The sequence below is a fragment of the Bactrocera tryoni genome, chromosome 4 (genome assembly GCF_016617805.1).
Source record: "Bactrocera tryoni isolate S06 chromosome 4, CSIRO_BtryS06_freeze2, whole genome shotgun sequence".
NCBI classification, from domain to species: Eukaryota; Metazoa; Arthropoda; class Insecta; order Diptera; family Tephritidae; genus Bactrocera; species Bactrocera tryoni.
In genome coordinates, this window is record NC_052502.1 from 43,940,284 (window position 1) to 43,964,556 (window position 24,273).

The 24,273-nt window shown below is 34.1% G+C and overlaps 1 protein-coding gene across 1 annotated transcript in view; it reads right to left on the reverse strand.

The window, feature by feature from the left end:
• Positions 1 to 24,273, reverse strand: part of LOC120774567 (disintegrin and metalloproteinase domain-containing protein unc-71) — a 526,730-nt gene that overhangs the window by 182,792 nt on the left and 319,665 nt on the right. The window contains exon 7 of the mRNA XM_040104301.1: positions 20,647 to 20,703. Within this exon, the coding sequence (XP_039960235.1) occupies positions 20,647 to 20,703 (57 nt within the window). The remainder of the gene's footprint in view (positions 1 to 20,646; positions 20,704 to 24,273) is intronic.

Genomic DNA, 24,273 nt, shown 5'->3' on the forward strand with positions numbered 1-24,273 from the left:
TTGTATGCGTTTTTTTTTTAAGAAAAGTTCGCTCAAGCTCTGAACAAATCACCCGATATTATTAAAAAAACTAACATGCTAATACGGTCGTTATACCCAGAACGGAAGATCAGAACTAAGCATAACCAGCAAAATGTATCCACTCAGGTCTATTTTTCAGGCTGTGGTTTTTTATGAGGCGCCATTGTGGGCCGATAATGCGAACTCCCACATCTACAAATGGCCATAAATAAAATATTAAAGATAATTTTCAACCTGTGATGACATTTTGCTACCACGGAGTTACATGACAGAGCTAATGTTAAAATAGTCGCAGATAGATTGACCCGATTACTCTCACACTCATCCCGATTACTGTACTCTCATATTAATGAACGGCTGTAAAATATATTCTTAGGTGTACATTAGGAATAAGTTGGTTAAATCAATATTCTTCAAGGATTTTTTTTAATTATTTCCCCTACTACAACTAGATTATTAATACTTATAAAGCATAGCTCATCGTCAAAGTATTTTTAAGCAGTAATGGCAATATCGCCTGTACTCTTAACTTATATATATTAGTCACTCTAAATACATAATTTATAAGATGAAATGAAATCAATTTGAATTTGAAGAAAAAAACTTAGTTTCAAGCTAACTTTTTACCAAAATTTGAATTATATTTTGGTCGTAAATTTTTGTTAATAAAATAAAACTAAATCTATCAGAAAAAAAGTTCTGCCATCATTAAGAAATAACCTCCAAAAAAAATCTTATATCATTTAGAAATAACCTCGAAAAAATTTCAAATTGCGCCAAATTAATTAAATCATGTACTTGAGACTCTCAACAATTGCTTTAATAATAAATTTTGCAACGAAAATACAGAAATTTGTATTCATAGCATAATTTAAATATTACTTTCTTTTTTTATATTGTATCTTAACCATTTAACAGCCTGCTTTCCAAAAATACTTCCCACCAATCAGAAGCTCAAGTATATGTAGCATTTCCGTATATTAAATTCTTACACAAAGAAATGGTTTCTGATACTATTTACATTCAATCCACTGAATATTTTTCTGCATAGTTGTCGAGATGTTTCCAGCGCTTATTCACACACACTGGTGCCTATTTATCTAGGTGGGTGTGCTGTTCCTTAAGAACGAATGCAATTATTAAATATTTCCATATTCACACGCGTTAAAAGAAGAAACGGAAAATTAAAGCAGAGAAAGAGTAAGCCAACGAAGCCAGGGGATATAATATATACATATAGTATGTTAATGCACATCTACAGAAATATACATACATACATATATATATGCTGAATTTAGTATGCGAAATAATTTCGAACCGCATTTGCCGTGCCGAAGGAATCCTTCACGTGTATTTAGCATTTTATTTAAAATTGTCTTATTTGTATGCCCTTACCAGGTTATACGAAGTTTGCAATACCCATAAGGGAACGTCGGAGATCCGGTAAAATATATAATGCATGGCGAGCTGAGTTAATTTTACCATTTCCGTCTGTCTGTACACGAGTTAGTCACTCAAGTTTTGAGATATCGATCTGAAATTTTGCACACGTCCTTTTATCAGCACAGGACTGCTCATTTGCCCAAACCGCCGTCATCGAACCACTATATAATATGGCTGCCATAAAAACTGATACATCGAAATTAAGCTTATTTACGGAAACCATTTTTATTTGACAAGATATCTTCGTGAAATTTGGCATGGATGATTATCTAAAGCAGCGGGACTATTTCCGAACGAATTGTTCAGATCGCATCACTATAGTATATGTTTCTCATGCAAACTGAAAAATCGGAATTCTATGCTCGTATGAAAAAATTCTATTTGTCGAGATAACTCTACGAAATCGACACAATATCCGAACAAATTGTCCAGTTCGGCACACTATATCATGTGGCTGCCATACAATCAATCAAAATCTGAATCAAGTATTGGTATGAAATTTTTTTACTTGTGAATGGTATTATACCTTCGGTGCAAGCGAAGTTAACGTTTATCCTTATTTGCTTGCTGCTTCCCCCACTCGTCATATTCGTTCATGCTTGACTTAACTGGAGCGTTTCATTATAATATTCGACTTTATGCGCGTGCATATTTCCCCTTTTGTTTGAGTGTGTGCGTTGTTTTTGCTGTTGTACGCTCATTTGCAGGCTGCGGTTTTGTGGCCTTGTTAGGCCCGTGCGTTCATGTGTGTATATGAAATGTTGTTGAGAAATATGTACATATATACATATGTATGTGTGTCTGTGAACAACTCATTCCTTTCGACTTTTGGTGGCACTTTAAAACAAAAGTAATAATAACGCCGTCTTCCGCAGCATTGAAAGTACATATTTGCATAAGACGTATATATCTGGCATATATTTTTACACATATACGTGTTTTTATATAATGATATATGATAGGCTTGCAGATAAAAGCAAAAGTATTAATATGTATCGACCATTCAAGCATTGCTTTGCTTCTTTAAAATATCCGTTGAGGGGAGATTTGCTACAAACAAATAGAAAAAGAGTATAACAAGTCAACAGACATTTTTTAGGTTAATGTCAGCCGGAATATACACACACACATATGTACACCCCTTTACAAATCGTAGACAAGTTTAAGTAGCGCTCACAGACTTGCCTGATAAGCCCTTGAACTGGCTGGGTCATAGGCGTCTTCTTTCGGCGTCTCAACTACATGAATACACACTTACTTATACATATATCAATAGATTAAGCAGCTACATATTAAATATAAGAGCACCCCTTAGCCATAATAAAATCGACTGTCATTTTAATAAAGCCATTGAGAGCGACCAAAGCAGTTCATTTGGTTATATAGTTGGGCCCCTAGTAACATGATTTTGGAATAAAATCTCCACTACGTAAATAAAGTAGTAACATATGATCTAAGTACGTATGTATGTAGAAGTATATATAGTACTATTTTATGTATATTGTCGGGCATGGCAGTCATATGTAATTGCTTATGCTTGGCAAATTCCTAAACATGTAATGTATATGCAATATAAATAGCCTCATTTTGTTGACTCACTCATGTCGCATTGACAATTGAGGGTTGCCGTCGTGTGTTCTCCCCCCTCGCCATGCTGTGTTTCCCGGCACCAAGCACTCACCACTGTCAGCAGTTCAATCTCTTCATCTAATCATATTCGTAGTGGCGTAAAGTCGCGACATAGTCGGTGAGCATAAATTTCGCCAACATGGCTGACAAAACAAAAATAACGCTGACTCTGTGGCATTTGGGGCACGATATTTTTGCTGGTACCCACATATGTACATGTAGTATAGTTGGAGGGCTCATATTAACACATGTAAGTTCGTAGAGTCTGTTTAGCAGTGTTTTTGTTAAAGTTTTCATATAATTACAGTGTGTTGTAAAATTTTAATACCAAATATATATGCAAGATTATATTTACTTTAAGCTTTTGATGAGCTAACTGTTGAGGAAAAGGTTTAAACGCATTCGTTAAAGAAAATTACGAATTAAGTTAAAGAGGACTCTTACAAGGCAAGGCTGGAACTTACTTTTAGTGGCTAGAACGGTCTAAATATTCCAAAAAACGATTATCTTTTTATACTCTGAACAAGTTATTTTAAAACTTTATTTAAAAATATAATAGCGAAAAGAAATTTCCTTGTGGAGTTAAGGCAGTCAGGTCAATCAGCTACAATACGTAGAATGCTCAACTGCATCTTTCAAAGCGGGTGATAATAGTACCTAAAGAGTATTTACCCGCGTCCACTTGAAATTCAAACTAGCCGCACTGTAACATTATCTACAGAACGACGAACATTTTCTATGGAATCAATAATTTATTTACTGCTCTTTTTTTAACAAAAAATTTATTTAAAATTTCACAAGTCTGTGATTTTGTTTTTAATTCATAGAAAGCTAAAAACATAAGTGCATTTCAAGCTATTCTTTTATAGATTCAAATAGCATTATTCTATAATCACCACTACCGGTAGAAGCCTTCTTGAAAGGTTGAATGTCAATATATAATACTTTTTTTAAAGCCTTTTACTGGCTTTTCGCCTTAAGTTAGGGTACATTTGAAGTCTTTCTTTACCCGGCGTTTGTTTTTTTTTTTTTTGTAGAGTTGAGTATGGAAAAGTAAACCTAAAGTAAGCTAGCCGGAAACGCTTCTCTAGGTAAAACTCAGTCGAGTACTGAAACATAGTGATGCCATTATAAATTTTTTAACAAGAGATATATGTATTAAGTTGAAGGTCATGCTTTTGTATCAACCAGATTCGTTCCGTTGGGGATTTTACTTGAAATAATATGGAAATCTAGTTTGCGCCTCAATACGTCATACATAATTAAAAAGCACAAAACAAATATGAGAATTGGCTGCGACTTTATACTCCTTTCTTTCGCGTTTACTTAGTAAACAGTGAAAAAAAGTTAGAGTAAAGTTTGTTGGGATTTAGATTAAAACACTAGGCATTTATTTTGCCTTTAGAATACACTGTCCCTCCAAAGCTACAACATATACCAATCTAAACATACATTTTTGTTAGTATAAACATACATATATTAACGCTCAAGCCACTGCGATATGAGAAACAAAGTGTCGCGTCTGAAGTTGCACTTTTATTATAAATAAAGCCATCTCGTTATTTTTGTGGGAATAGCTGCGTACGCACGCATTATATTTAAGCTTATTATATTTAAGCTAATTTTATTTTTATTTTTAATTTTATACTTATTTTAAGCATTTCATTCAGAGGCCGTTTGTTGTACGAAAACTTTTTTTCTTTTGGCTGATGGCGTGGCAATTAGTGAAATTTTCATAAACAAATGCATCAAAAAATGACACAATTGTGCAGTTGTAAATACATTTGTGCTTAAAGAGCAGTATTCATGGCATCTAAAGCAATATTTTACTAGTTTTAAATAAAATGTAGCATACCTCAAGGGGCACTAGGGATTGTGTGCAGGAAAGTTGCTGTAATTTCGAAGCGATGACAGACAATTTGGTTGATAGCGACTATGACGGCTTAAATAGTACGGCAGCAAATTTATTAGACCAGATTAGCAATAAGGGCATATAGGTATGAACCAGTATATACTTATAGCTTAAGCTGGTCAAAAATCGTTTAACACTTTTTGCACTTTATACTTTCAATAACTGGTTGATCTTAATATTAATACGAATATCATCCGATTTTCGTTTTCCATTATTTCCCTTATAATTGTATATTTTCGTAGTTTCCTTTTTTTTAGAAAAAAAATTCTTAGCTCAGTTTTGAAAAAAAATATATATGTCTCATATTTGTAGCGTTTTCTACACAAATTTTCACTTATATGTATATTTTTTTGTAAATCTCGCCGTTCTTAATAGAACGGAAAGCAATAAGACTCATACTTGGAGAGAATTCTTTTGTCTACCAAACAATTTTTCACAGTATAAAGAGAAACCTAGCATATACACTGATCACCTGATATAACATCTCGGTGAATTCGAAACATAAGTGCTAATACTTTTCTGAGCACCAGTGTATGTTACTGCCACAGTAGCGACTTTTAAGCCGCTGCTTTTAGTATTAGGAGACATTTAAATAATCAGAGCTTCATTTATTTTCAATAAAGGCTACAAGTCTATGACTCTGCTATGAGTCACCAAGTACTTCAGTTAGTTTAAAATTCAAACCGCTTCTACTTGCTGGCAGCACACTAATTATTGAGCAGCGTTGACGCCAGTGGCACAGCTCGTCAATTAAAGTGCTTCTTAGAAGCATACACAAATGAAACGGCGTTTGCTACAGTGCTTGTGGCATAAGCGTAAACATATACATATATAATGTATAATTATATGTGTCTGCCTGCTCAAGCCGTTGCCTGTGTTTACATACATAAGTTTATGCATATGTACACATAAATACATATGTATATGTATTGTCACATGCAAATTGTGGCTTAATTAAATTTTCACTTCATACAATTTAAGCCGATTTATGTAAGTACACAGCGCACCGCCTGCACGCACACATACAGCCATACATTTGTGAAGAATATAATTGGCAGCGCTGCTGTTACAGCTCCGTTTGCTAAAGCTAAAGCTTCCGTCAACCGCTCGTTGGCAACCACATGCGCTCTTCACTGGCTGCTACTTTGTATATATGTATGTGTGTATGTATGCATGCTGTGTTTGTATTGTATCCAATTTATTTGTTTGCATACACAAAGTGCACGTGCACACACACATCCATACATCGCATTTACATTAAACAAAGTTAGTCATATTAATAATTTGTAATATTTCATATAAATCGCTTCCGGTTGGATTGTTTGGTAACTCACGTTCGCATTTATCGATTCCTTTACTGTTATTATTGTTGCACACACGCACAGCCGCACACATATACTACATATATGTATTAAACCTTGTCTACACATGATTGCGTTACTTTTATTGCTTTCCATCGTGATGATTTGCTTATAGTTGCTTATTAACCCATTTTATTCATACCCAAACACATACACACGCACGCATTCACACATACACACATATTTACATACACATGTAAACAAAGTAATCTTTAAGCCCATTTTATTGCCTTCAACGGCTTTGTTTGCTGTTGTGTTTGATGTTTTAAAATTACGAAGATTTTTGCTTGAGTAATTTGATAAACATCGGTCGGTCGGTGAATTTGTGTTTTAGAATTAAAGTTTTTGAAGATTTCCATTTAAGCAGCAAAAAGTGACAGCAAAGTAATTTCGGATTGAATATTCAAATTTATCACATTTAGGCACAACAACAATTTCGAAGCAAAGTGGTGTTTTTAACGAAATGGTGATTAAGCTTTGGGGCTCGTCAAGCGTTTACATTTTGACAACAAGAATAATTCTGGGAAATATTTGATATTTGAAATTGAAAAAATAATTATTTGATGGACCCAACCAGGATTAATGAAATTTGGCAATTTTTGAATTCCCGCTTTAATAGTATGCTTCGGATAAATGAATATATGTATTTGAGTAGTTTTGATTTTCCTGATATTTTTCCTTATGTTATGTCAAGGTTTGTTGCGTTAAGGTTGGTACGCAGCTCTCAAGTAATTGCTCAAGAAAAAAAATACATTATTTCTCAAGTAACTTTGACAGCTGGTTACTACATTAAAGGAACAAGAGAAAATAAACAAAGAAAACAAGCTTTGTGCGTAATATGTACATATGTGAGTATATGTATGGTAACATAAATATTTTCATTGGGATTTAAGAAATGTTGTTGATGATTGGTAAGTCTAACACAACATTTCAAAATGGAATATACTTCATAATAATGATTTCAACTAATTTAGGGTGAATTTGACGATTACTTCGAATTTCCTTCAAGAAACAATTGTTGATTTGATGTTTCTTCGCAAAACCAGGTTTGCCATATTCACATTTTACTGAAAAAAAGCATTAAAAATTAGTACTAGATTTCTTGAGAGCTGCGTACTAGCACAAGTAAATTTATCGCAGGAAAGTTTCTTGGCCGTTTCTTAAGCGTTTTTTCATATGAAGTTTTCACGTTTCTTGAGAGCTGCATACTAAGCTTTAAGGTAGATTATGTTCTGCTGTAATACACTATATAATATGTTATTTACATATGTCAGGTTACGTTAAGCTAAGTTAAGATATGTTATGTTATATTATTTTATGTTATGTCAGGCTAAGCTATGTTATATTAAGAAATATTAAGTTAAGTTAAGTTAAGTTAAATTAAGTTAAGTTAAGTTAAGTGAAGTTAAGTTAAGTTAAGTTAAGTTAAGTTAAGTTAAGTTAAGTTAAGTTAAGTTAAGTTAAGTTAAGTTAAGTTAAGTTAAGTGAAGTTAAGTTAAGTTAAGTTAAGTTAAGTTAAGTTAAGCTAAGTTAAGTTAAGTTAAGTTAAGTTAAGTTAAGTTAAGCCAAGTTAAGTTAAGTCAAGTTAAGTTAAGTAAAGTTAATTTAATTTAAGTTAAGTTAAGTTAAGATAGAAAGACAATGAGCAAAAAAGTATGCGTTGAACCTCCACAATGACACAGTTCACAATTTTTTTTATTTTGACAAAGAAACATACATATCGTCACCTGAAATGCAAAATAACGTATCATCAAAAAATTCGAAATTAAGTGTCTTATTGATTACGCTTCACTACTTCAAATTACATACATAATATTACATATGTTCAACATTTTCAGGTTCTGCGGTCAGATATAAAACAGTTTTAACCAATATTAAAATTTTGTTTCACTCATGTTCCATTTTATTTCGTGTTTTATTCATACCACTGCAAATTTCCGAAAATGTTGTTACGTTATTTTGCATTTCAGGTGACGATATATTTGTCTCTCCCGATAGCTAATGTGAAGTTTTTTCCAAATCAAAAATAGTGGAAATCCACATGCTTCTTTTATCACAAGAAGATTGGGATCTACGAAAAACCGTAGATTATGAAATTTAACTTCAGAAATTACAATTCGTCTATCGTTACTTGGTAGCGAACACAGCATCATCTGACGCAAACTTACTTGGCAGAAATGCACCACAGAAATCCAGAAATTTTACTTAGCACAAGGAGATTATAAGAGCTCGAAATCAAATAATTTTATTTTTAGAGAACGAGTTTTTAAGATAATAAAACATAATACATGTGGGAGTGTTGGATTAATCAGTTCTTCGAACTCCTAATACTTTTCATGTACACACATTAAGCCTTTTAGAAAAATCTTCAGTTTAGTGCTATCTATCAGCAGGAGAATTTTATAATATAATTTATCATTAAAAACACTTTTTTCTTTCGAATATAGAAATTATTTTATAGTTTTTGTGTTATGTCACACCATTTCCCTCGCCTTCTTATGTATTTTCCATCATAAAACTCTTTTAACACGATTATTTCAACATTTTATTATTGTGTACCAACTAGACCATCAACAATGGCTATAAAACACATCACACGCCCCCACTCCTTTCGGTGTGCTACGCTTGTTTACTACTTGATAAATTCTAAAATAGCACCCACACAAATTTCTAGTTATAACCGCCAAGTCGGGATTTTCATTACAAAACACGACAAAACATAAAAGAGCAGTTCAGAAAAAAAAAACAATAAAGTATATTATTATTTATTATTTATGCTCATGACCTGGAATTGTATTGTGCGCAAGGAGCCTTTCTTCTCAACATATTTTTATGTTTCATTTTATTGTTGTTTGGTTTTTCATGTGATCTCTTTTTCAATTCGTAGGTGGATTTGTGTTTGTTGTGTAAATTTATTTTTTATCGCATACTTTTTATTTGCTCGATTGTGATTATGACGACAGCCATCAGCAATGTACACACTTTTTATTGCTTGCTACATGCTCGCAAGGCTGGTGAGCGTTGAGAAAATAAGTAGGGGAACAGCCGTTTTCTGGTTGCTCATACGCCATGTATGCCTCGGCAGCTTGACAGACTTTAATCACTGCGGCAATAGTTGAAATAGCGTGGAGATGGGGATGAATATGGTGATGAAGGCGGTGTAATGACCGGAAATGTTGCGAAAAATATTTGCTTGTATGCAGACGCATACATACACATTCACAAACATATACATATGTATGTATATCTACAAATATTTACATATACAAATATCTTTCTGTGAAACTATTTTCTGCGCTTTTGGTAAACAAACCATGAAATATTGCCCAATAACATTGTAAACAAAATATCATAGTTTGCTCTACGACAACAACAGTCACAAAGCATACATTTTTGAGACATAAATTGGTAGGAGATTGTAATATGTTGCAGTTATAAATAGGCAAATAAATTTCATATTGATTTTGATGATTTGTCACACAAATAAGATTCTGTATTAATTTTAGGAATGGGAGAGCGAGAGATTTAAAGTTATTAATATATTGGCTCTACAGCTATGTTCATGAATGTGCATTATTATTCTTCAAAGTCTGGTCCATCTGAAGCTATAACATTTTTTCCAATTTTCTGAGAATTTGTGGATTTCATGCCAAAAGAACTATGAACCATATTCCTGTAAAACTTTCCAACAGTTGTTATTCAAATAATTTTTTAGCGACAGCATGAAGCCGAGCGTTTCATGATCGGAAATTATTACACAGTATCTGCTCGCAAATTTTGGACGTTATTTAACAATCATTCGCTTCAATTTGAGGAGTTTTTGTCGGTAGTGTTTCTCATTAATTTTCACCTGGTTTAAGAAGCTCTTCATACTATCCGTCCCTCTGATCTCACCAAATAAAGAACATTACTTTGGTGTCATGGATATTCGCCTTTGTCGTTGGTTGTTGGTTGGTCAGGTTTACATCGCATTGGATATATTTTTGAACATCACTCACAATACGATACAAAATCGACTTATATTTACAACTTTCAAGCATATCAGAAGTGACAAATTGTTTTTCAACGTATATTGGCTGCAATCCATATGACATGCAGTTTCCTTGCTTTTAAAGTTATCCGGCTGCTTTAAAACGTCTTGAAATCGTTGCTTGGTTGACAGCCAAAGATTCTGCGAACTTTTGTTATATTTGGCAACAACATTTATCGAGTCATGCTTCTATTTCCTCCGAAAGACACCCAAAGATAGTAGTTTTCCAATGCGTGTTCGTAATATTGAAACAATGGTTTATTAGTAAAAATATTTAAAAAACCCCATAAAAAAACTATTTTGCAAATTTGAAAGAGATTTTTCCAGAAATGCTTTCATTCTGAATAATAATGGAACTGAAGTCCGAAAGAAACAAATTATTTGGTTAGAAGATAGTTTTCTCAATTTTCTAAGCAACTTACTAGGGAAATTTCTTATAGCAAATATTTATGGGTATAAGTAAATCTGAAAACTTAACTCGCCAATGGCTTGCAGCCACCATAAATTGCTTTCCAGTTCATTTCAGTCGTGTTTGTTCAAACCTTCAAAAAGTTAACTTAAGAGGAAGAAATAATCAGCTCCTTGAAGAGAAACTAATGAAGAAAAAGTTTAGATTTATATATCAAAAACTAAGGGGTCAATTCGGCAAACTATATATATTTTACATGATCTCCGATATTTTCTGCTGAGTGTTACAAGCTTTGTGGCCAACTTAATATACCTTTTTCAGTATGTAAATGTTAAAACCAATGAAAAGATAAGCCACTGCTTCAAATATAATAACAAAACGAGTTACTTTTCGGGTTACTTTTAAGTTCGCTTCTTAAATAAAAAGTGAAAAATTGAGATAATTCGTCGTATTATGTTGCCACTTGCGCTTTACAGCTTAAATGGCGTATAAAAATCTAATAAAATTACTTTCCTGATAAATTTTTAATGCGAAATTTCGTCCAAATAGTGCTTTATGCAGGGTTGATTTTCTTATCACCAACACATTAATTTAAGCCGCCCAAAATGTTTTCATTCACTAATAAATTTTATTGCTGATTGCTCACTGAGATTTGCCGCTTCACAAAAATATGAAGCGAAAAAGATATAAAAGAAACAAAAAGAACCCAAAGACAATATAAACCTAGGAAACTCCAAATAAATTAAACGAAATGAAGAATGCATAAATTCCAATTCAAGAGTGAGTCTCCATTCATCGTAATAGTAATGAAAAATTTATTTGTCTTCGCCCTACAACTACTTCACCTGCCGTAGCAGCAACAACAACACTTTAAAATGCATAGCATAACTTGTACTTCGTAAATGGTTATGGCAATTTTCAAGAGGCTGAATATTATGCTGGCCGTCTTTGCGTGAACCGGACCCAAACGAAGCGAAGAGCCGACAAGCCAAGTTGACCAACTGCTGAAGCGAACTTGTGTATTCTACACAGGTACATACATAAGTAAATATGTGCACAAGTAATGTGAATTTAGTAAACATACTATAAATATTTATATTAACCTCCTGAACCCCCGAGTCATTGTGGCGCCACTACGCACGACCGGCAAGTGCCACCGAAGCTGTTGCACTTCGCTTCGACAGTAAATTAATGAACTGCCAAAACATTTTAAAACATAATTACTCAGTAACATAATTTGTTATGAAATTTCAATCCGTACGGCAAGTAACCAACAGGCGGCGCCAACAACAACAACACCAAACAGCTTTGCTGATGATAAGCTTCGGCTGTGAAGCGTGTTGCAAGTGTCCAGCCTCAGCTTGTTCCAACTCCCCAACCACTACTACAATGTCATTGTTGTTGTTGCTGTTTATTAGAATGCTTGCTTGTTTGGTGGCGGTTTGCCGGCATTACAGTTAGATAAATGGGCATACCTGTCCAGATCAGCATTCCGCACATATCCCGTTGCATGGCTTGCTAAATATTTGTTAGATGAAAGTAACTGTAGGCATGCAGGTGGGTATGCATGGATGTATTTACATATGCATGTATGTATGTATGCATAACTGACAATATAAGTTAGCTACTGTAAATTTTAGTGGCAAATCTTACAACTTATTGAGCATTATTGGTGCGGGTTGTTCGAGGCTCTTCTCTACGCTCGACACATATTCAATGGCTACCAACCATACACCCATATAGAACGCGTGCGTATGTATAAAAGTCAATAATATTTATATGTGCTTGAATATGGGCGGTCAAATATCTCATTAGCTTTTGGACAGTTTGAAAATTTTAAATGGCAGGTATGCGACACTTGTCTTCCAGTGGTCACTTAATAAATACATATGAATATATGGATGTGGGTGGTTAATGAAAATAAGGCAGTAATCAGTTCTGATTATTACATCTTCTCTTTATTGCAAAACAATAATAAAATCAATGATTGACGGAATTAGCTGAGTGGCATATTACCTACATGATTTTAACAGCAAGGATGTAAACTGATTCCACAAGCGAGCCAGACCTCATAGAAGAGCAGGTTACATCAGAGTCTCACCAAGAATATTGAGCCAAGCATTTTCTTACGACTAGTGACTAGTACCGAGAAACATATAACCCAAAACCCCACCGGAAATGAATCAACTTGTTATAACGAATTTGGTAACTAGGGTTTTATATCATAAAGTTATATTCTAAAGTGCAAACTAATATTAAAAGTAATAATTTCTACGTTTTTTTTATTTACGCATAAATTTTAGTTTGAAGAAGCCCAGAGTATGTGTGATACACAAATGGAAAGGCGCAGACTCTGTAAGGTATGTACTTAATATATGTCCTAATTATTTTTTATACTATTGCAACTTGTTGTTAAAGAGTGTAATACTTCGGTTCACCTAACGTAGGTATAGCTTAAAACTAAGCGAGATACTAAAACTACTACTAAAAAAACTTTCGAAAATGTGAAAAAAAAGTCACTCAAAAGATGAGCTCTTAATATTAATATTAAGAGGTGCCTGTTTCAAATTTTCTATTTTCCATATAAATTACATGGAAAAAAAATCATTTTTTTTGTTGTGGTTACTGTGCGGAGGTTATTATAAGTGTACGCGATGGCTGCCAGTAGGAATGGTAAACTCGATTCCGATTCTACTCGAGAATCGAGTTTTCTCGTAAAACAATCTTCTCAGATTCTTTTGTCACAGTGCGAAGATGGCCAAAATCGGATTGAAACCATGCCTACTTCCAATATACCTAGCGCAACAATTTTAAACTACCAGACCTGTGACTTTATTATGCATACGAGTTTAACGTTCAACGTGTGAGTTATCTCTATGAAAATGTGCGAAAGTATTTTACTCCTAATAGTGTGTCTTTGTACAAAAATTTGGCCGAAAATTGATCTAGTTCCAATATACTGTGCCCAAAAAATAGGTGACATTGTATTAATTTTGAAAATTCTTTAATTATTCTTCCAAATCAATTTCATTCCCTTCAAAGTAATCCCCTCCCGATGCAATGCACTTATACCAACGGATTTTCCAATCTTCGAAACACTGGTTGTAGTCACTTTCCGGGATGGCCTTCAGTTCCGTCTTCGCTGCGGCTTGAATCTCCTCTATCGTATAAAAACGGTGTCCCCTGAGCGGTCTTTTGAGCTTGGTGAACAACCAGAAGTCGCACGGCGCCAGATCAGGTGAATACTACCAACCTAAAAAAAAAATAATTCTCCAAATCCCTCGACGCGCGCAGTTAAAATTCAAATGTCACCTTTCTTGGGCACAGTAGTAAATAATATTAAGATTTTCGAACATCAGACTGACCTTACTCCATATCCTTGATGATTGCATGTGAGGTATGTTATATTATATAGTATTGACAAAAACAGATAAAATCGTAAACTTTTTTTTCGTTTTTCTAACAGACCTTGTGAAGAATAAATCGGTCAGTGTGTGAGTTGTATACCTGAGAAATCTCCAAATTAGCGCAATCAGTTCGTCACTTTCTTTGACCCCAATATTCCTCATATAATGATTACCGTCTTTCCACCTGACCTTAAATCATTGTAGTTAGTCAAAATGTAATATTTTATTGAAACTAAATGGACAAGTTTTCTTAAAAATTATCTGGTTTAGTTCTGAATTAGAATTGTTCTATATCTTGGTATAAATCGCACATCCTTAGTATAAAGAATTTCGATCATATGTTTAACGATTTCCACGTTGACTCAATATATTAAATTAATCTTCTTCGGTCGAGTTAATATGTTACGCATATCACTCATTTGAAGATATATTAAACATAATTTTAGCTCAAAGGAACTAAAATATGGCAATAAAACTAAGTTTAGTACTTTCGAAAATATTTCAATACAAATTTTGCCACTCCCTGAGTGAATTCCCCGAGCTTGTTTACTTTATGCATATTGCATTTACTTAGTGCGCACTAAGGGAGGTTAAGGGCAAAAATAACCTAAAATATATTTTGCACTTTACTTTAAAAAAATGTTTACAGAAAAAAAGTGAATTACTTGTTTAGCGGCTACTTTAAGTCCCTCTCATTTTTACAGGTATTGAATATTTTTTGTTTTTTTTTTTTGGTTGTGTTAGTGGTGTGAAGTTACTAAAGTTATTATTCCGACCCATAACTCAAATTACTTAAATAGTTACCGCAATCGCTCCAACAATGACTTGTACCCATATTTGGTTCTTCAAATATTTTAAACATTTAAAAACCCCGCTGTGCTTAGGGTCGCTCTGAAAGGCCAAGAAATCAAGAAGTAAAATGGCTGTATTTAGAAACAATAGTAATTTTTCTCTCGCCTAGTCTATTTTGTATATTTATTATAGTTTAAGTAGCTGCTCTGGATTTTTACTATAACTAAAATCCAAGACAATCTTTCCCTATGACTTCAGTTTCGATATAGCTGCCCGTCGGTAAGCAAAATTTTATGAGAAAATTATAAACATATATTATATCTGTATATTCATATAGGTATATACACATATATATACACACAACAACGACAATGCTAAACTTCAACCGCTCATTCCGACAACAACAAGATGCTAGCCGCAAACACTTAACACACAGTGGCTGCGGCTGTTGCAGCCATTTGAGACATCTCAAGCTGTAGCCTCTTGTGTATGCCAACAATAGTGCTTTGGCCACTTATCACGTTGTTGTTGTTGCTGCCGTTGTTGTTATTGCTGTTGTGTAGACAATCTTAGCTTCCTTGCGATTATGCCTGGCTGCTGATAGCTATTTATATGCATGTGTGTGTGTGTGTGTAACATTACCTCAGTAGTGGCCATCAATTCTTCAATTTCACGTATTCGGGAGCTAGCAAATAAGGTGGGCATGCGCATATACGCATATACATACACCATTAAATAGTTGAATATATTTAGATATATGTATATAGAATTGCATATGTGTTCACTTATGTACATAAGTATGTATATGACATTCATTGTATCAAGTGTGTCAGTCTGTATTTGTCAAGTCGCCAGTTGCACCGTGGACTTGGATAATCAAGAAGATAAAAGCATAGAAACTCCATCTTCATGACTTTGGATCCACGCTCGGCCAGCAACAATCTTAGCCGGCCTCAAGGCGCTTCAACATACGCAAGTTAACTGTGTCACTTACATATGCATCGGTGTATGTATGGGTGCGTGTGTGCGCATAAACATTAATATTTATATGCGAATGTGGTGTCAGCTTATATATTATGTATGTTATATCTATGTTTATGCACCGTTATGCATAATAGAGTGCGTGTGTGCGTGTATTTATAGAGTCTCATCCAGAATTTCTTTCATTTTATTTTCCTTTTGTCTGAGCTTTTATCGAGTCTTCAGCGTGTGCGTCTGTGTTATGCGCTCACTCATGTATGAAAGGCAAATATACATTTTGTTTTTGTTACTTACGGATACGTGTGCGTGTTTGTGCAAGTGTATGTGCGTTGAAGTTGCTTTAAAATGAAGCTTGTTTACGATTTTATGTGCAGTTTGCACTTGTATAATTAAGTGTGTTATAATTTCATAATTTCACCTACATACATATACACTATACGAGAGCACGCACTTGTAGGCAGAAGTAGAGACATTGGCCACGTGTATATACAAATATACATAAAGGCGCTTTCAGGTTGAAGTTTATAAGTAAGTTGTCTTCTTGGCTTTATTTTCAGTAATTCAACAATATTTTTACCTTCCTTTTTACACTCGAGTGATTACTTTAAACTAATTTATAAAAGTTGTTGATGCTGCCTGCATGTGTAGGCATGCTTATGCACCCATATATGTATATGTATGTTTGGCTAAGTAAGTGCTTATTTACTTCACAATATGGACCCCGCTCTGTGGCATGAGTTTTATGGGGAAGTTATTTAGTTAGTTAAACTTTGCAATGCAACTTCATAATGGACAACACGCTGGCTTTTGATGAACTACTTAATATTTTGTAAAGAGAGGAGCTTAGCAAATATGTGTTTACGGGCATTTGGGAGTGATTTTTTTATAATGTATTATTTAAAAGTAAGATTATACGTTTCACTTGACTTGATTTAATGAGTACATTAAGGAGAAATATGCAACGCTGTGCTCGATGACCTGCCGCCATTTTGAAAGTAATTCCATTTTGCGATTCACAAAGAACTACAAAAACCTGCCACAGTCATGTTTCACAAGATTCTTTTGAAGCGACGTTTTCAACAGCAAAATCAATCGCCGTAGACAGTAACAGGCAGCAATTACTTGGTGATAGGTCCGGACTATAAGGTGGATGCCTAAGAATATTTCAGCTAAGCTTTCGGAACTTGTGGAAAATCAATATCAATAGTTCCTTCTGGGAATATTGGTTCAGACGGTCTAATTGTTGACAGTAAAACTACAACATTATGACCAATAACCATTCGCTTCACAAGTGGATCGATTTTGTTTGGATCAGCGACAATTTCTAATATTTTTCGCAGTTTTCGATAATTTGCCTTCCAGAGTATATTTTTGTCATAAAAATTACCGGTACGGAAACGGAAATTCCGAATGATGATGTTACACTACCAGATGCATAAGCAATATTCACTTTTTCAGTAACCTGTCTTCCGTTTTCACTTTTATTTAAAAGCACTAGGGAAGGACACCAGGGAAACAATGGAGCATCTCTTGTTCGGCATTGACAAGACTACGCTGTAAGCATCTCCACACTAGAAGAGCTATGATACACTAGAGGAGGTATCGGTAATAAGGCCGCAGAGTCTGTTAAAATTGGCGTCGAACTGAGGCATCTCAAACTATGACTACTCCCCTTGGACTTAGCAACTGAACTGCATCTGGTACCACAAAAGACCAAACTGATCATTTTTGGCCGACCATGCTAATCTTACCTAACCTAAAAGCGATTTGGAAATATGGGACATTTTTCTCTTGACTAATGTTCAAATAATACTTAAGCACTCACAAAATTGTTAAAAAAAATGTTTTTGATATGAAATCTTGATCAAATCTCTAGACAGAATAAAAATTATTTCCCACACCAGCCCTCGAAATTTTATTAAAGTGTAGCCGCTGAACTAACTTGGTATTGTGCCAAAGGTTATCCAGCGGGCAAAGGGTAGAATTTTTCCACGGTAAGTATCGCAAGAGACGACTTAAATCCAATATGCACCATGTCTGTTATTTGGCTTGCATCGAAATATCAACATAGTCCTTTCAGAAAAAGAGCTATAATATTCAGTTTGAACTGATATTATACACTTTGAACGAGATTTTTTTTAATGAAAAGACATTTGAAGTTCAATCGACATACATACATGAACTGTCATTGAGTTTGATGGGTGCTCAACTGGCAGTAGTGAAAGTTACATGGATTTACCAGAGTCTTAAATTTGCTACCCCGGGGAGCGGTAAGCCCTTGGAGTTCACTCAAATATACTCATTGGGTTTGGCTTTTTGGCGAGATTCGTGATTATTGTTATTAAACCTAGAGGTAGGTAAAATTGAAAATTCAGTTCAGTGTGGAGTCGCATTGCGGTCTGGTGCACAGCACGGCAGATGTTTTATCTTCCACGTTACGAATTGAAACCAATTAATGTTTGCAAAAAGCTCGTGAGGTTATGCTATGTATAGCACGTCAAGAGCTAAATATAATTGATGCAAAAATATAGTCAATTAGTAATATTAAGCCTTCGGGTATCATTAATTTATGACCGCTGTGATATAGCAACGTTTAGAGACAGCAGATCCCACAAGCGATCTATGTAACCGGTGCCAAAGGGGATTTTCAACTCTGCATTTAAAAGATTGTTGAAGCATGATTTGAGACATTTTTGCATGTCACTTGGAGGATTGACAAAGACTTGCACAGAACGTTTGTCATTAAGGGATCGTCTCAGTATGAGCCTCCGAAAAATCATCGATTTTCGCGATTTTTTTTAATGTTGGAATTAACTAATCGGTCCGAGTTTTTTATAAATAAATACATTCACCTCGAATACAAACTGATTTGTTTTATGTTTATTTATTGGGTGTATAACACCCAAATTAAATTGTTGAAATGACATGTAAAAAAAAGGTCCTGTACGAAGTGCTCAGTTGGCTCCAGTATTTTGGTCCGAAACAATTTTGGACCTTCTGTAGGAAAGTCGCTATCGCGCTATGGAACCTTTTATTGTTTTTTTTTTTTTTGAAATTTGACAAAATGGCAGCGGTTTGAACAAAAGGTATCGAATTTGGCTCTTTTTTTCGACAGTTTTTCGTGGAAAAAAAAGAAAATTTCAAAAAAAAATGATAAAAGCCTCCAAAGCGCGATAGCGAATGACGTTAAGAATGTTCTCTATAAATTAAAACTAGATCTCTTCAAAAATCTTGCTTTGATATTGGAAACCGTTTTGAAAAACACCATTCTTGCTTATAGGCAATATCGGGCATGAAAGGGTTAACCAAATAATGCGACGTTGTCTTATTATAGATACAAATTCTCCAACACTTCGAACCTAAACATGTTGCTAGCAACATTTACAAACGTGAAACCCACAAAAAGAGAGTAAAATAATCGAATATGAACTATAATGCTTAGCACTCCGCTTCATATGCAATTAATTTAATAAATTAATAACTCGAAAATGAAAAAGTATTAGCTATTTAGGAGCACATTGTCGTAAAAATCCAAGTATTAAGCAGCTTAACATGATACGAAGTGATGACGCTGGATTAACACTAGAGTTTTATCATGTTATTTAATACGTGTAATTTGCTAACGGTAAAAATGGCACGAATTATGTAAGCGAAGGGTGAAAGCGGACGGTATCACACGCATATACATACATATATACAGATTATACATATAGGTATTTATATTAACTGCTACATAAGCATATCTCTTTATCATTCAAATTGGAGAGGCGTTAGAGCGAATGCTTATCAGTACTAATGGCCATGCCGTGAAAGCTCAAATAAAGTGTTAAATACGCACACAAATGCAAATGAAATATGCGAGTGTGTTTGAGTATTTCAATAAGCATGCATATGTATTAATTTTTGACATCTGAGTTGCTATTAACTGACAGGTGAGGAGAAAATGAAAGAGCTGATGTAGCAATGCAAGGAGAAAAATTGAAGTACTCAGCATGATTAAGCGGCAGCTTTGTTCGCAAAACACACACATATATATACATATACAGTTACATTCTCATACACATTAAAGGCTGGTGGATAAAAGTGAGAGAATAGAAAAAAATATGCCATGATATAGCGAACATAAATACATATAGACATATGCATGCACGTCTCAGATTAATGAAATTACACACGTGTATGTATGTATGTGTGTGGGTTTGCGTATGTGCTTCTTAATTTAATGCCCTACCCTGCAGATTAGCTGTCACACAAAGCGAGGCCATACAAAGCCCCAAACTTCGAGGCTTAGCTGACATGTAAGACACAACAAATGCAAACGACAAGAGTATAATTAATTTGCTGGAAGAAAAAGCGAACAGCCGAAAGCTCAAATTTCATTTGATGAACTGTCAGGCAGGCTAGACAATGATTGGTGGCATTGGTGAGTGGGCCAATACATATGCAGATGATAGCAGCATATTTATAGAAAAGAATTTCGCACACACACACGTCCACATATATTTGGAAAAAAGAGCTGCATATCCCTGACACATGTAATTATTCATATAATTACTCATGTTTGATAAGATATTCTACACATAACTGTATTTTTCATAATTAAACGAAATTCAAGCTTAAGGCTGATGCTTATACAATCGGCAAAATGCCGGCGTACTCACCTTTGTTCTGCCTCTGCTGAAGCCACCATCCTCATGGGGTCGTGGACGCTGACCCGGCTGCAATGCGTACACAATGCCGAGAAGATTGCATGCAAAGAGAAAGAGAAAACAATTGCATTTTATTGAATTGTCAGCTAACGGTGAATTGTTCAATTAAAATTCATATTTAAGAAAAACTATGCGTAGTATGCATGTGCACTCATACATATACATAAAGTTATAGTTGTAGTATGTTAGGCTAGAGATAAAGAATGTGTTAAAAGCGTCAATATTTTCATTTGTCCAACTGCCCAATATTATATGGCGCATAGGAAAAAATCACAAATATTCAATATATCAATTCCTTTCATTTATCGACTCTTTGCCGTTATTCATGCGTAAAATACTATATACAACTTTTTATGTAATCACCAATCAGCACGCTCAGCCGTCATGACACAGCAGCAATGCGAAATTAAATATCTATGGCCAGGAGTAGAGGGGATTCGCAAAAATATTTGTCTATGCCAAATACATGGCAATAAAAAATTTAAAATATGGTCATTTGGCTAACAATGGAAGATTACGAGGGAAGCTGTTGGACTTGAAATAAAGTATATTATTCACTTAATATTTAAAAATAATTAAACTGTAGGTATTTAATGTTTTTAAAAAATTTATTGAAAACTCAGTAATACCTATTTGTAACAAGATAGAGAAAAATCGATAAAATCACTAATATTAAGATAAATATATCGCTAAGACGCGTACTCGAGTATTCCAGTTCATAAGTGTTTTGCACTAGCATACTCATACGGTCGGCTCATGATAAATGTGTAACGCGGAATTTAATGTTATGTTATGTAATGAATGATAAGTCGTTTTTTAGCTGTAATTTCGGTCCTTGTAGTTAATGTGTGACGAAGTTTCGATAGCTTAAGGCGGCGTTCAGTTGCGCGGTAAATAATCGATTTTTTTCACACATTCCTACCGTAGACATAACCAAAACCTTGGCCCACAATAGCTTCAAACCCGGCCACATGCTGACTATTCGCGTGGCTCAATCAGCTTTAATGGGTTTACGGGTTTCAAAAAATAGATTTTTTTATTGTTTTATTAAATTCTACAACGTATCTAGAATATTGTCTTAAATTTTCAAGTTGATCCGAATAATACCTTCGGAGCTACAACCTTGAAAATTTGTGCGCTAGCTAATCTTTACCAGAAGTAAAAATTAGTAAAAAGAATATATTTTTGTTCAGCACCGAAATGTGTAATCGTTATTAATACGCTTAAGACTAACTTATTACATGTTTCTTACTTCTATTTATACTAACTAGTATGTTTACTTAATACTAGTTAATAGTTTGATTAGCTATAGCTTATATTATTTGTTTAGGTTTGTTTATTACAAGTATATATTGTTTGCTTAGATGCATTTGCTTTGTTTTAAGATAAGGTTGTTGTGGTATTCAAACTCAATATCGTTTTGATGCATTCTGTTTACTGAAACAAAAGTTGTTTCTTACTATTGTAAGGAATACATTCCTTGACTCGCACGAGGCTAGCTAGAATCAGTGCGCCGTCTTTAAAAGCATTTTTCTCGAAACGGTGTTTTTAAAGTCTGTTGGCAAGATTTCTCGAGAACTGCTCCACCGATCTTCATGAAATTTTATACTGGTTTTTGAGATACAATTCTTAAAGACTTGGACGAAGGATTTCTTTTCGAATAAAACTATTTGAAAACAAAAAAATCGCGAAATATGAATTTTTTTTGTTTTGTAAAAATGTTTGCCAAAAATTCCATTTTCAGTTCTTTTTCCTTCGTCCAAGTTTTGAGTTAAGGTTTTAACTAGAATACGTACTTTTATACCCTGAACAGGGTATATTAAGTTTGTCATGAAGTTTGTAACAACCAGAAGGAAGCGCCGGAGACCCTATAAAGTATATATAACTGATCAGTATGTTGAGCTGAGTCGATTTAGCCATGTCCGCCTGTCTGTCTATCTGTCCGTCTGTATATATACGAACTAGTCTCTCAGTTTTTAAGATATCGTCTTGAAATCTTGCAACCGTCATTTTCTCTTCAAGAGACTGCTCATTTGTCGGAACTGCCGATGTCGGACCACTATAGCATATAGCTGTCATATAAACTGAATGTTCGGAATTAAGTTCTTGTAAGGAAAACTTTCATATTTGATAATGTATCTTCACGAAATTTGGTACAGATTATTTTCTAAGAAAATTATGTAATTTTCGAAGAAATTGTTCAGATCGGTTAACTATAGCATATAGCTGCCATATAAATTGAATGATCGGAATCAAATGGTTGCATGGGAAACTTCCTCATTTGACGATATATCTTCACGAAATTTGGTATGAGTTATTGCTCATATAAATAATGTAATATGAAAAAAATTTGTTTAGAGCGGCTCACTATAGCATATAGCTGCCATACAAACCCAACGATCGGAATCAAGGGCTTGTATGGAAAACTTTTGCTTTTGACGTGGTATCTTCACGAAATTCGACACGAATTACTGCTTAAGGTAATAATATAATCTCCGAAAAAATTGTTTAGATCGGATTACTATAGCGTACAGCTTCCATACAAACTGAACACATAGTTACTAAAAGAAATGCACCTGTGAATGGTATATTAGCTTCGGTGCGGCTGAAAATGCAAACCCTATTTCCCATATCCTAGAAAAGGGGTTCAGATGAAAAGAATGTAAGGGTTATGGTATATTGTTTTCTCTTATGAAAAAAAAAGAAACAAGACCTTAGGCTAAGCCAATAACTTCAAAGATTTTATTAACTTAAAAAAAAAATTTTAAGCAGAACTAGACACATGGCCGGAAAGAGAGTTTTTGACTTCGACAAGGAACTTTTATTTATTTATTAGTATTAAATTAGACTAAATTTTCTACTTTCAATATAGTATTTCCCATTTTTCATCATTCATGCTTTAGCGATTTAATTATGGCCATGGTTCTTATCGTTCTTTTAACAAAATTGAGTTATAAACTATACAATCTTTTAAATTGGATCAAACAGCACGAAGTGTGCTAGTTTTTACTAAAATCGGTTAAGTAATTTAGAAGTTTACCCCGGACAAACGTGATACGTAACTTTTACGTACATATATTAGTATTTCTTTCCGTGGTCTCAATTTTAATATAAAATATCACACCCTCGTAAATAGTTCTTTCATTAATGCATTCGCTGCATAAATTTATATTTGGTCATATTTTAATTTGTTAAGAGACAACTTTGACAATTTGCATCCAAAATATACGCTGTTTTATTTATTAATACCGCTGCAAAATATTCGATTATTTGTTGAAAAATGCATTGGCGCATAATGTACGCACGAATTACAAAGAAACAAGAAAAAACGTTAACTTCGGCTGCACCGAAGCTAATATACCCTTCCCGGATGCATTTCTTTTAGTAACTATTTGTTCAGTTTATATGAAAGCTATGTATATGCTATAGTAATCTGATCTGAACAATTTTTTCGGAGATTATATTATTACTTTAAGCAGTAAACCATGCCAAATTTCGTGAAGATACCACGTCAAAAGCAAAAGTTTTCCATACAAGCCCTTGATTCCGATCGTTCGGTTTGTATGGCAACTATATGCT